Source organism: Phalangium opilio, unplaced genomic scaffold, assembly GCF_054372755.1.
Source record: "Phalangium opilio isolate 3A_F unplaced genomic scaffold, DU_Popi_V2 ptg000094l_1, whole genome shotgun sequence".
NCBI classification, from domain to species: Eukaryota; Metazoa; Arthropoda; class Arachnida; order Opiliones; family Phalangiidae; genus Phalangium; species Phalangium opilio.
The window spans coordinates 2,643,604-2,656,266 of NW_028324199.1; the positions used below are offsets into that span (position 1 = coordinate 2,643,604).

General features: G+C 37.9%; 1 protein-coding gene across 1 annotated transcript; it reads left to right on the forward strand.

Annotated features, from left to right (window-relative positions):
• Nucleotides 1-6,280: 6,280 nt before the first annotated feature.
• Nucleotides 6,281-10,214, forward strand: LOC149637929 (uncharacterized). Its single transcript, XM_089850803.1, has 2 exons — nt 6,281-6,716; nt 10,078-10,214. Exons 1-2 carry the CDS (start codon nt 6,281-6,283, stop codon nt 10,212-10,214), a joined length of 573 nt encoding a protein of 190 aa, XP_089706929.1.
• Nucleotides 10,215-12,663: the final 2,449 nt, after the last annotated feature.

The window sequence follows — 12,663 nt, forward strand, 5'->3', positions numbered from 1 at the left end:
GGCTCCCTTGGGGATACGACGAAGGACACGGCGGCTGGACTTAGCGAGAAGAGACACTATATTTACATGGTCCGAGGCGGCCAATGGGTCCAAGATACACGGGTCGACCGTTGAAGGTTTGGAACACGTCGAAGACTTGCTGTAATGACCGTTAAGACTCTTGAAATGCTTGCCGCACTGGGGACATACACTTAAAGAATTGTTTTGGGAAGCCATATCTAACCTGAAAAAACTTATAAAATTACTTTAAATTAGACTAATTTATCAAGAAAGATAAGGAACCCATAACGTCGCGAAACATTGAAAAACCGACAAAACCGCGGAGCGCGATAAGAGCATGACCGTACTCGACGAGATCACAATTAATATCCTGATTATTTGGTCTCGGGACCATTTGGTATCGTGATTATTTGGTCTCGGGACTATTTGGTATCGTGATTTTTTGGTCTCGGGACTATTTGGTATCGTGATTATTTGGTCATGGTCTCGTGATTATTTCGTTACCTAATTAGTTGCATCTTTTTCCAAAGCAATAGTCCCAATAATTCGTTGCCACTTTTTCCAAAACAATGGTTCCAATAATTCGTCGCCACCTTTTCCAAAATATTTTTCTATTAATTAGCTGCCACCTTTTCCAAAATATTCTCCTAATAGTTAGCTGCCACCTTTTCGAAAATATTCTCCAATTAATTATCTGACACCTTTTCCAAAATATCCCTATTTTTGCTAAAAAATTGTTCGTGGTAAGAGGCGGGCTTTTAATACTCAAATAATCTTCTTACCCCAAACAAGGTTGGGTTGGGTTAGGTCCCGAGACCCATTTATCCCGAGACCCATTTGTTTCAAGGCCCATTATTCCCGAGACCAAAACGGCGAGACCAAATCGGCAAGACCATAACGGCGAGACCAATTTGTCGCGGTCCGTTCCTGTTAAATTGGGCTTATATCTCATCCCTAAGAATCTATGGAGAATCATTCTTGACAATGACTATGAAGACCTTTTTAAATACATGCCATTTTTAGCCGAATAACTGGCAAAGGATAATTACAGTGATAGATTTTCTGCCCTTTTACATTTAGAAGAGATTCAGGTAACTTTAGATATGAGAAGATATGATATGAGAGATTTAAAGAAGTATTTATTTATTAATTCAATGTTATTAGTTAATTTTAATTTTTATATTAATTTCTAGGTTTGTTTATCACGTTCCGGAGAATTTATTAAATTAACCGTTCCAGGTTTAGCAGAAGGTAGACCATCATTGCTAGTCGGTGATCAAGTCATGCTAACTACTCCGGGAGAGGATAATACAAGACCAGTATGTAATGGCTTCATTCACGAGGGTTAATTGGTTTTTATACCTTAATTAAAGGAAACGTTTAAATGACATAACATACCGTAAAAGAACGACCTTTTTCTAAATATAAAATGAAAAATATTAAAACAGAAATAGATTATCTCTTATAACAAAATAATTAGCGTTTAATTAGTCTTAAGAACGAGACTATTGCGCCGCCATTGCTTAGTCACGTCATAACTTACGCCTAAAGGGATTGGTTGAATCCTCACAGGATGAAAGAGGTTCGGTTTAGCAATGGCGGCGCGGTAGTCCCCGCTTTTAAGACTAATTTAATGCTAATTTTTTTAAAACAAGAGATCATTTATTTTAATTTTAATATTTTTTCCTTTTATATTTAGAAAAAGGCCGTTCTTTTAAGGTATAATGTTAGGTTACTCGTACTTTTTCTTTTAAATTTTAATCCTTATTAATCAGGTTTTATTTCAGGTTTTGAGAAGCGACATTCTTATAAAATTTAATCCAGCCTTTCATTGTATTTATGGTGGGGAGAGTTACAACGTAGCGTTCCAATGTAGTAGAACTCGTGATAGGAGATGTAATCAAGCTGTAAATCTAGTTGTTCATATTGATAAAGAAAGTAAGGTAAGACCTTTTTTCTATAGTTATTTTTGCTCCGCGTTTTTAGCCGAAACGATAAGCCTCGGCGCATAAAACTCCTCTCTTCATTTAAGTTTCAACATTAAATTTTAAATTTTTAATACTGTCGGGTTCATATCTTATGGCCGTTTTACTGGGTTCAAGCCTTTGGATTTAAGCAATGAAAAACTGCACAGAGGATTGTGAATTTAAAGGCGGAGGTGAGAAATTTGGAAAAATGAAGGCCTAGAAAATGTAGTAGCCGGATCTCTCTGGATGTGCACCGACTGAGTACAAGAACTGTCAAGCGTCAAACGGATGGCTCAAGATTTCCTTGACTTCAAGAAACTAGTAAACAACACCAAAAAGAAAACCGAAAACACGATAAGTACTCTAAATAAAGATTTGCACAATCTAAGGCAAACACTCGAAGCAGAAGTGAAACAACGAATAGCGAATGAAGTACTGATTACTACTCTTGAGAATAAAATTTAATTAAACAAAACTACAATTGACGAATTAAATAACAAAATTGAAACACTACAAACTACTACCTCTGACTGTTTTACAATAATAGAGGAAAAAATAAAGCAATCTCAACCAGTACTGAACTAAACTCAAAAGCATGCTCCACCACTTGTCTATCCGGGTGCTGTCCCTCTTGTGCACCCAATGTCGTCATTCCAACGCCCGGGCCAGCCACAGACATAACCTCGGTCACAATTAAATAATAACATCCAAAATAAATCTTCTACAGAACTGTCTCTAAATAAAGCAACGCGAAAGGGCGAACCAACGGTAGAAATCTCCTGCAAGAAGAATAAAACTATTCCTAAACCAATCGAAAGGACAGTAATAACACGAGAAACGACAAGGAGAGATGGACTTATGCCGCCAGAAAGACTTGCCACCTGCATCCTAAAGACCCTGAAAGAACAAAACTACTTTCTGATAGGAAATTGCCGTCTCGACACACGGGAGAAACACATACTTGACCACCTCTCGTCTAGAACAATAAAATTAACAGGTACCAGATTAACTTATATATCCAAACAACCTGCTGCTACTTCAAAGTTTTTTCTGGTTCGCACTAACTCGTCTCCGGAGGAGATCCTAAACCCTCAAATATGGCCAAACGGGGTTTCATGTATACATCTATTAAAAGATAGATCCAAAAGGTGCGATCAGACAAAAATATGGAAAACGAATGAAAACCCTGACTCCACACGATGGTCAAAAACACCATTATAAGTCTTCATACTTTCACAATGTGACCCAAACACCTCTATCGAAGATATCACTAAGTATCTATACGATTTGAATATCACTAACTCAAATATATCCCCATACAATGAAGAAGGCTACTGGTTCTCAGATTTTTTCATCGAATGTAGGGGTAAATACGACAACATTATCCTAAGACGGGAAAACTGGCCAAACCCGATGTCCATAAGAAGATTTCGCTAACCGAACCCCTGGGAAGATGAAGTCTGACTTACTGACGAAACTTATTAAGCTTTTGACGACGACAACCTCAAGATGGGACATAAAATAACGCAGCACAAAGGTCTTAAAATTGGCTATCTAAAGGTTAGAAGCCTCAAATTCAAATTACCAAACATAGAATATCTTTTACATACTCATAATCTGGATATCCTGGGATTATCTGAAACTTGTCTGACACCTGATATACCCGATGTTGTCTGCGAAATAAAAGGATTCAATTTTGGAGGCTATATATAACTCGTAAGAAAGGCGGTGGAGTATGCGTATACACTAGAATTGGACTACAAATTACATCTAACACTCTCCCAAGGACTTATGACATTTCGGCTTTGGAAATTATTTGGCTTACAATGAATAATCAAAACTCGAGCCCCCTTCACATCGGTATGATGTAGATTCCTCCTCACCATAATATTGATAAATCGCTGGAAGTCCTGCGCTATCAAATAGACGTCTTTGTCAGAATAAACGTAGAAATTATTTTAATCGGTGATACAAACTGCGACGTACTAGCCAAATCACTATCCTTAAAATGTAAACTCATAAATAATACTAATATTAATAATAATAATAACTACCAACCAGGATTACTCTTAAAACCAAAATTTTAATTGACCATGTTTATACAAAATTTCCCTAACAGAATATCAAACGTCAGTGTAATTCCCACTGGTATTTCTGATCACGATACTATTATAATAACCCGTGAAAAACACTGCATAAAAATAATGAAGGGGAAGACAACTCTAAGAAATTACTCTAAGCTAAACACCACAAATTTCGTTAGAAATATCCAAACATTATTGGACCGAGAGCTTCATAACTTCAAGACACCTGATGTAGGAGTTAATATCCTAAATCACATAATAAAATCGCGGCTTGACATTCATGCCCTTGTAGGCGAAAAGAAAGTGGTTTTATTGAAAAGACACCCTAAAGATACTAGGATTAATCCGTACAACCCTTGCACTTTGCGCCTTTGGCAAGCGAATATGGAAATTCAGATTGTTCTTGATCCATGGGCTCTGGTTATGTGTATCGTGTCTTATATAGGGAAATTTCAGCGTCAATATTTCTGCGTGAAGCCGTTAAACGAGCGCAGTCAGATAAATGCACGGTGAAGCAAAAGTTGAAGGTGATTGCTAATCAGTTTTTGAACGCGCACGAGGTAAGCGCGCAGGAAGCGGCTTATAGCGCTTTACAAATTCCAGTCTCCAGGTGTAGTCGTGCTTGCATTTATGTTAATACAAATGTGCCCGAAAATCGTGTTTATATTCTCAAAAGCAAAGTTGAGCTTGAACAATTGTCCAAACCATTATGTTCAAAGGCCAGATGATTTAGAGGCAGTAACGTTAGCTTAATTTGCCGCTTGGTATGAATTTTCCAAAAGCCGTAGAGTTTCGAAAACTCAAAGTCATATTGATGACGGTGAGAACGATGATGTTCAATGTGTTAAATGGTTAAAACTGAAAAATGATTTACGGTTCATTAGAAAACGTGGTCATTCTAAAATTATACGGTATCTTAGATTCAATTTAGTGAAAGATCCCGAGTAGTTTTATCGTGAACAAGTCATGCTATTCTCGTCTTGGCGTGATGAGAGTAGAGATATTTTGACAAATGATGTAAAATCTGAGTATGAGCTTAGATTTGAGACTATAACGGAATCTAGAAAATAATTTCATCATGAAATTGACGAAGCAGCTATTGAACAGGCTGTGGGAGATTTCGAAAGTGAAGCTATTGAAGCTGATCTTACTAATATTCAGCCTGAATTGGAACATCAAAATGAAATAGATAGGTCTTTAATTGTTGAAGATTCTGAATTTCTAATAGATGCAGTGGAAAAGGCAATAGGAAATATTAACAGAGATATTCTTGATGGTAATGCGGAAAAAACCGTTACTCCATCAGTCACGTTAGTTAATGATTCAGAATACAATGCCCTTGTTAGAAAGCTGAATTTGAAACAGAGAGAAATATTTTATGAAGTTCTGCACCATTTAAAGTGCAAAGAAACGCCTTTACGGCTATTTGTTACAGGAGGCGCTGGTGTTGGAAAAAGCGTTTTGATAAGTGCCATATTTGAATCTGTTACTAGATTTTACCATAAGCAACCAGGGTCTAATCCCTCGGAGGTTAAAGTTCTGCGATGCGCACATACGGGCAAGGCTGCCTTTAGAAAGTGAAACTCTTCACAATTGTAGATTGATGTATGGTCAAGTGAAGTTGTTAATTATTGACGAAATATCAATGGTTGGTGCGAAGGTTTTTAACCGAGTTAACTCGAGAATGCAAGAGATAATGGGTTGCCCAGATTATTTTGGTGGTGTGTCTGTACTTTTAGTTGGAGATTTTAACCAACTTAGACCCGTCCGGGATCATTTCGCTTTTCAAAGTCAAAGTGATAGTGACAATCCATATGCGTCTTTAATTGGTAACCCAATATGGGAGGAATTCCAATTTAGTGAGCTTGAAGAGATTATGAGGAAAAAAGATGATAAGAGGTTTGCGGAAGCTTTGAATAGAATGGCTGTGGGAAGTATGAATCTGGATGATATTGACTTATTCGTAAGTTTGAAGTAAACAGAGAGCGTGTACCGGCTAAAGAAGCGATACATCTTTTTCCTACTAATGTTGAAGTCAACCAATTTAACCAAGAGACTCTTTTAAAAATGAGTACGGAAAAGTGCATTTCAATTTCAGTAGATATTGTAAATGGTGATCTTAGTAGCAAAGTTAAAAGTAACATTCTTTCCCAAGTTCAAACGTTAGCAACGTCTGATACGTATGGTCTTCCTAAAGAACTAACACTCGCTTGTGGTGCGAGATATATGATGACTAACAATGTAGATACGTCTGACGGACTTACAAATGGGGCAACAGGTTGGTTAAGAAAAATAGAGTACTGCACAAATAGGCTCGGTGAACAAATTCCGTTTAGGGTTTGGATTGAGTTTGCTGATGCTAATGTTGCAAAGTTGTTGAGACAAAAGAGTCACGGGTTATACGAGCAGAATAAGTTTAACAGGATTTGGACTCCTGTTGAGAAAGTTACTAAGGCATTCAGCAGAAAATGGAGGCAAAATAATGTTTCGGTCTCTAGGAAACAGTTTCCTTTGGTCATTTCTGAGGCTATTACGATACACAAGAGTCAAGGCGATACATTCTCGTCCGTAGTAGTGCATTGTAATCCCAGAAAGAAATTAGAGAGAACTCATTTATACGTTGCTTGCTGTAGGGCGAGAAACGCCTTCGGTTTGTTTATTGAGGGTAAATTTCAAGTTCCAAATGCGCCTAAAAACAATCAAGTAGAATTGGAACTTAAAAGATTACGGGATACGAAGAGTATTGTATTACCGTTTTTGAACGAACGGGTTTACATTTATGTTCATATTGTGCAGTCCTTAAACGCGCATTTGGAAGATATTTTAGCAGACACGGTAATAAAAAATGCCCAGTTATTATGCTTGTTGAAACGTGGAAAAAAGATACCGATGATTTCAGTGTGCCATCCATTAAGGAAGTGGGTGGCATTTATCTGCCAAGAACGGCACGTAGAATTGCGTTTGGTTCTTCCATTTATTTAAAAGACACACCCGAAAATGTAGTTAACAATTTGGATAATAGGGTTTTGCGAACCGATAGACCTTTCAGAAATTCGCATGTGGAACGTTGTTGGTTGGATGTTTCCATTGAAAATGAACCGATGACTGTTGTTTTGTTGTACAAATCGCCCAGAGCGAGTTTGAGATCAGTTTTTGAGGATTTTAATCCTTTGTTCGATATTAGATACGATGCCTCTGTTCCGACAGTTGTAGTTGGAGATTTTAATATAAATTTTTAAAAAGTAAAACGGCCCTGAAAATGTTCTTTGATTCTTTTAACATGTCTCTTCTGCCTGGTCTTGAAGAGAAATTTCAACTGAGTACCATTGCCAGTTAGATTTAGTGTTCGGGAAACAAACTTTTTCAAGATAGATTCGAGGCCTCTTACAGAGAATCGCACTATTCGTATCATAAAGGAATATGTTTCGTTAAAAAGAAATAGCTGTAGAAGTCTAGTATACCGTTATGGTTGGTGAACTTCCTAGCTGTAGAAGCTTTGTATTATAACCCTGTGAAAGTCCTAGCTGTAGAAGCTTTGTATTATAACCCTGTGAAAGTCCTATCTGTAGAAGCTTTGTATTATAACCCTGTGAAAGTTCTATCTGTAGAAGCTTTGTATTATAACCCTGTGAAAGCCCTAGCTCTCGAAGCTTTGTATTATAACCCCGTGAAAGCCCTAGCTCTCGAAGCTTTGTATTATAGCCTCGTGAAAGCCCTAGCTCTCGAAGCTTTGTATTATAACCCCGTGAAAGCCCTAGCTCTCGAAGCTTTGTATTATAACCCCGTGAAAGCCCTAGCTCTCGAAGGTTTGTATTATAGCCCCGTGAAAGCCCTAGCTCTCGAAGGTTTGTATTATAGCCCCGTGAAAGCCCTAGATCTCGAAGGTTTGTATTATAGCCCCGTGAAAGCCCTAGATCTCGAAGCTTTGAATTATAACCCCGTGAAAGTCCTAGCTCTCGAAGCTTTGTATTATTACCCTGTGAAAGTCCTAGCTCTCGAAGCTTTGTATTATAACCCCATGAAAGCCCTAGCACTCGAAGCTTTGTATTATAACCCCGTGAAAGCCCTAGCTCTCGAAGCTTTGTATTATAACCCTGTGAAAGCCCTAGCTCTCGAAGCTTTGTATTATAGCCTCGTGAAAGCCCTAGCTCTCGAAGCTTTGTATTATAACCCCGTGAAAGCCCTAGCTCTCGAAGCTTTGTATTATAGCCTCGTGAAAGCCCTAGCTCTCGAAGCTTTGTATTATAACCCCGTGAAAGCCCTAGCTCTCGAAGCTTTGTATTATAACCCCGTGAAAGCCCTAGCTCTCGAAGGTTTGTATTATAGCCCCGTGAAAGCCCTAGCTCTCGAAGGTTTGTATTATAGCCCCGTGAAAGCCCTAGATCTCGAAGGTTTGTATTATAGCCCCGTGAAAGTCCTAGCTCTCGAAGCTTTGAATTATAACCCCATGAAAGTCCTAGCTCTCGAAGCTTTGTATTATTACCCTGTGAAAGTCCTAGCTCTCGAAGCTTTGTATTATAACCCCATGAAAGCCCTAGCACTCGAAGCTTTGTATTATAACCCCGTGAAAGCCCTAGCTCTCGAAGCTTTGTATTATAACCCTGTGAAAGTCCTAGCTCTCGAAGCTTTGTATTATAACCCTGTGAAAATCCTAGCTCTCGAAGTTTTGTATTATAACCCTGTGAAAGTCCTAGCTCTCGAAGCTTTGTATTATAACCCTGTGAAAGTCCTAGCTCTCGAAGCTTTGTATTATAACCCCGTGAAAGCCCTAGCTCTCGAAGGTTTGTATTATAGCCCCGTGAAAGCCCTAGCTCTCGAAGCTTTGTATTATAACCCCGTGAAAGCCCTAGCTCTCGAAGCTTTGTATATTACCCTCTGAAAGTCCTAGCTCTCGAAGCTTTGTATTATAACCCCGTGAAAGCCCTAGCTCTCGAAGCTTTGTATTATAACCCCGTGAAAGCCCTAGCTCTCGAAGCTTTGTATTATAACCCCGTGAAAGCCCTAGCTCTCGAAGCTTTGTATTATAACCCCGTGAAAGCCCTAGCTCTCGAAGTAGTATAGGGCCCCACTTGGTACCACGGTAGAGGTATAAATTAGGAGCGTGGTAACAAAAATTAGCATATTTCAATGGTATGAACTGTTCGCCGCCGCCACCGCCGCGGTGAATCTTCGCGAGTTCCCTGCGCCGCGAGTTCCTTCCCCCCTGAGACTCACCCCCGCGGGGTTCCCCGCGCGCGCCGCGAGTTCCTTCTCCCATTTTAACTCCGCGCGCGGCGCTAGTTTCGTACTGTTCAATTCCAGGAAAAATTCTATTGTTAAATTCTTACTATCTACGTAGATGATTAATGCTTTTGGCATATATTCTATAGACCCATACTTATGGTGATAACATATAGCGTATGAATACAGTTGTATTGTTATAGTGAAATCAATTCTAAATAAAAGGAATAGGGTAATAGAATTTAAGCTTAGCAATAACAATGGAATCAAAATTAAGCCGAGTATATTACGATTCTGAAAACCCTCTTAGTTAGACGTATTCTTAAAATATGCCTGGAGTTTTCCTTTATAGAATAAAACTAGTAGAGAAGTTTTAAGTGCATTTCAGAAAGCGATCAAAGAGAGAAAGCCTTTTCGTATTAATGTTGACAAGGCAGTGAATTTCTATCAAAATTGTTTAAAGAATATTTGAAGAAAGAGGGTATTCAACTATACAAGTGTTGGAAGGATAAAGTGCGGTGTTATTGAAAGATTTAACAGAACGTTAAAGGATAAAATACTCAAACTATTTACAAGAACCAAAAAATATAATTATATTGGTAGTTTGCCAAACATCATGAAGGCCTATAACTCTAGTACGCATTCAAGTATTGGTTTCGCTCCAAAAGATGTTAATATCGAAAATGAACATTTAGTATGGCAGCGTTTGTATGGCAATCAAAAACCTGCTAAACCCCCAAAGTTAAAGATTGGTGATTTTGTCAGACTGTCAAAGAGTAAACCTCTTTTCGAAAAGGGTTATAAAGGTTATTGGACGAGGGAAATATTTACCGTATCAAAAGTTCTTTACAGAAATCCAGTTTGTTACGTAGTTAAAGATTACAACGACGAAGAAATAAGAGGTGCCTTTTACGAATGCGAACTTCAAAAGGTAGTCTACTGATATATGTCTATTGGCAAATAAATAAATGTTCATTTTAATCTTGTTAACCATGTCGAACGATTCATTTTATGATACACTCGTAAGTTCGGCTTCTATGAATGTCTTTCCGGATAACACGCAATCTCATTTTAAAGTTCAGTTACCAGCTCCTTTAAACTTAGTTGGTAATTGGCATGTGGGGCTTGCCGAAGCATTTTTACCCCAGGCCTGGGATAATGTATCCGGCGAGTATTTATATTTCAATGCTGAAGTACATGACTATACTGAAAACAGCTGGGACCAGTATAAGATACGACTTGTCGCGGGAAACTTGCGTGGAGACGAATACGATGTTTAATAAGAGTTTAATTAAATCTATTAATAATGCCATACCCCCCGAAATACGACGGTCGGTTTATATGTTTATCACCTACAGTGATGACAATGAGAAGGCTTTTTGCGCTCTGAGAGCTAAAAATGGATATGAAATTCAAATACCGGAAGAAATGGGGATAATCTTAGGCTTACCCTTCATGGATTGGATCAAAGAGAGATACACTTTTCCCGAAGAACTGATTAAAAGAAAGAAAGACCATCCTTTAGAACTAAATAGTTCCAATAATTTTTTCCATATAAGAAAAAGAAAAGGCCCAACGAATCCAAGGGAAATTACTCTGCAAATTCAACCCGGCCAGAATAACCATATTGAAAATGTTATTGAAGCAATGCGCCACGCAATATCTCGAGAACACAGTAGTAATTTTGTAATTAAGCTTAATCCCGACGGAAAAGTAAACGTAAAATGTGAAAATAACTATTATTTGTGTTTTAACAAAAATCAGTCTGGTCTAGGTAGACTATTAGGGTTTCATATGGACCAAATGGATAGACCCCTTATGGATGAAACTGGAAAAAGTGTTGCCGATATAGACAAGGGTACGGCTAGTTTGTATATTTATACAAATTTAATTCTACCACAAGTGGTTGGTGACGTTTATGCCCCTCTTCTGAGGGTTATACCAATAATAAATGATAAATCTTCTAGCTTAGCTGTACATAGGTTTCAAAACATTGATTATTACCCTTTAAGATGTCCATCATTTGAAATGATCGAAATTGATATGAGGACAGATTTCGGAGAAAATATTATGTTTAAATTAAACAAGTCCGTCATAAAACTTCATTTCATTCTCAAGCATGTCACGAAGTAACATATAACTAAACTACTAATTAAGCCAAACCGGAAATGGTCTTAATCACTTCCGGGGGCCTGTATTTCAAAGAGGAAACGGACTCGGAAGCATCTTCAAAAGTTTAATTAGATATATTACACCGACATTTCGACCAGCAGGTAATGTGTTAGGTAGGGAAGCTCTCAGAACGGGGTCGAGAATAGCAGGGGATCTCGTAGCAGGAAGAAACCTAAGAGAATCATTGAAATCAAATTTGAGCGAAGCAGGATCAAATTTACTACAAAAGGCTAGCCAAGACTTGGCTCAACAACAAACGGGCCAAGGACTTCGCAGAAAGCTGAAGCCTAAAAAGCGATCAAAAAAGAGAAAAAGAACGTAAACCGATTTTCTCGATTAAAAATAACAATGGTTGAAGGAATGATGTCTGAACTGGATTTGTTCGCGGAGCCACCAACAAATTACAACATAGAGAATAGTGATTCTGCTATGTATAAAGCTTTGGCTTCGCTTTCTGATGATGGACTAATTGAATTTTTTATCCCTGGATCTAATGACGTCTTTATGGATTTGTCTAAAACCTTATTGCAAGTTCGAGTCAAACTAGTTAAGGAGGATGGATCTTCTTTAACTTCTCAAGACAAGGACGTTGGTCCTACAAATTTATTACACGCATCTTTATTTAGTCAAGTTGACGTATTTTTTGGAGATACGCAAGTTAATACACCAACGAATGCCTACCGATATTTGGCATTTTTTGAAACACATTTAAACTATGGTACAAGTGCCAAAAAGTCCTATCTTTCTTCAAAAATGTATTACAAAGATGACCCTGTGGACGCTAGTAAAATGGTTTTGCCCGCGTCAAACAACGACAAGAATGGAATGCTGAAACGAAGAGATCGGGCTGCCCTATCGAAACGCATTGATATGTTGGGTGATTTACATTTGGATGTATGTCGAATGAGTCGATTTCTCATTAATAATATTGATGTACGGTTTCGCTTCATAAAGTAAGTTAATGAATTTGCAATTATATCTACAGCAGCACTTAATCCTAAATTTAAAATTAAAATTGACGATGTTACATTATTTATAAAAAAGATTAAAATAAATAATGAGATTATGTTAGCTCAGGCGATGGTACACGAAAAGCACAATGTAATTTATCCAATTAACAGAACAGTGTTAAAATACTTTTCCATCAGTAGCGGTTCCACTGACATTATACGAGAAAATGTCTTTATGGAAAGACAACCATCACGCGTAGTTATCGGCTT

Coding starts and splice junctions, on each gene's coding strand:
- LOC149637929 (XM_089850803.1), top strand. CDS start 6,281: ATGACTAACAATGTAGATACGTCTGACGGACTTACAAATGGGGCAACA. Junction 6,717..10,077: donor CTTCGGTTTGTTTATTGAGG/GTAAATTTCAAG, acceptor AGGGTTATAAAG/GTTATTGGACGAGGGAAATA.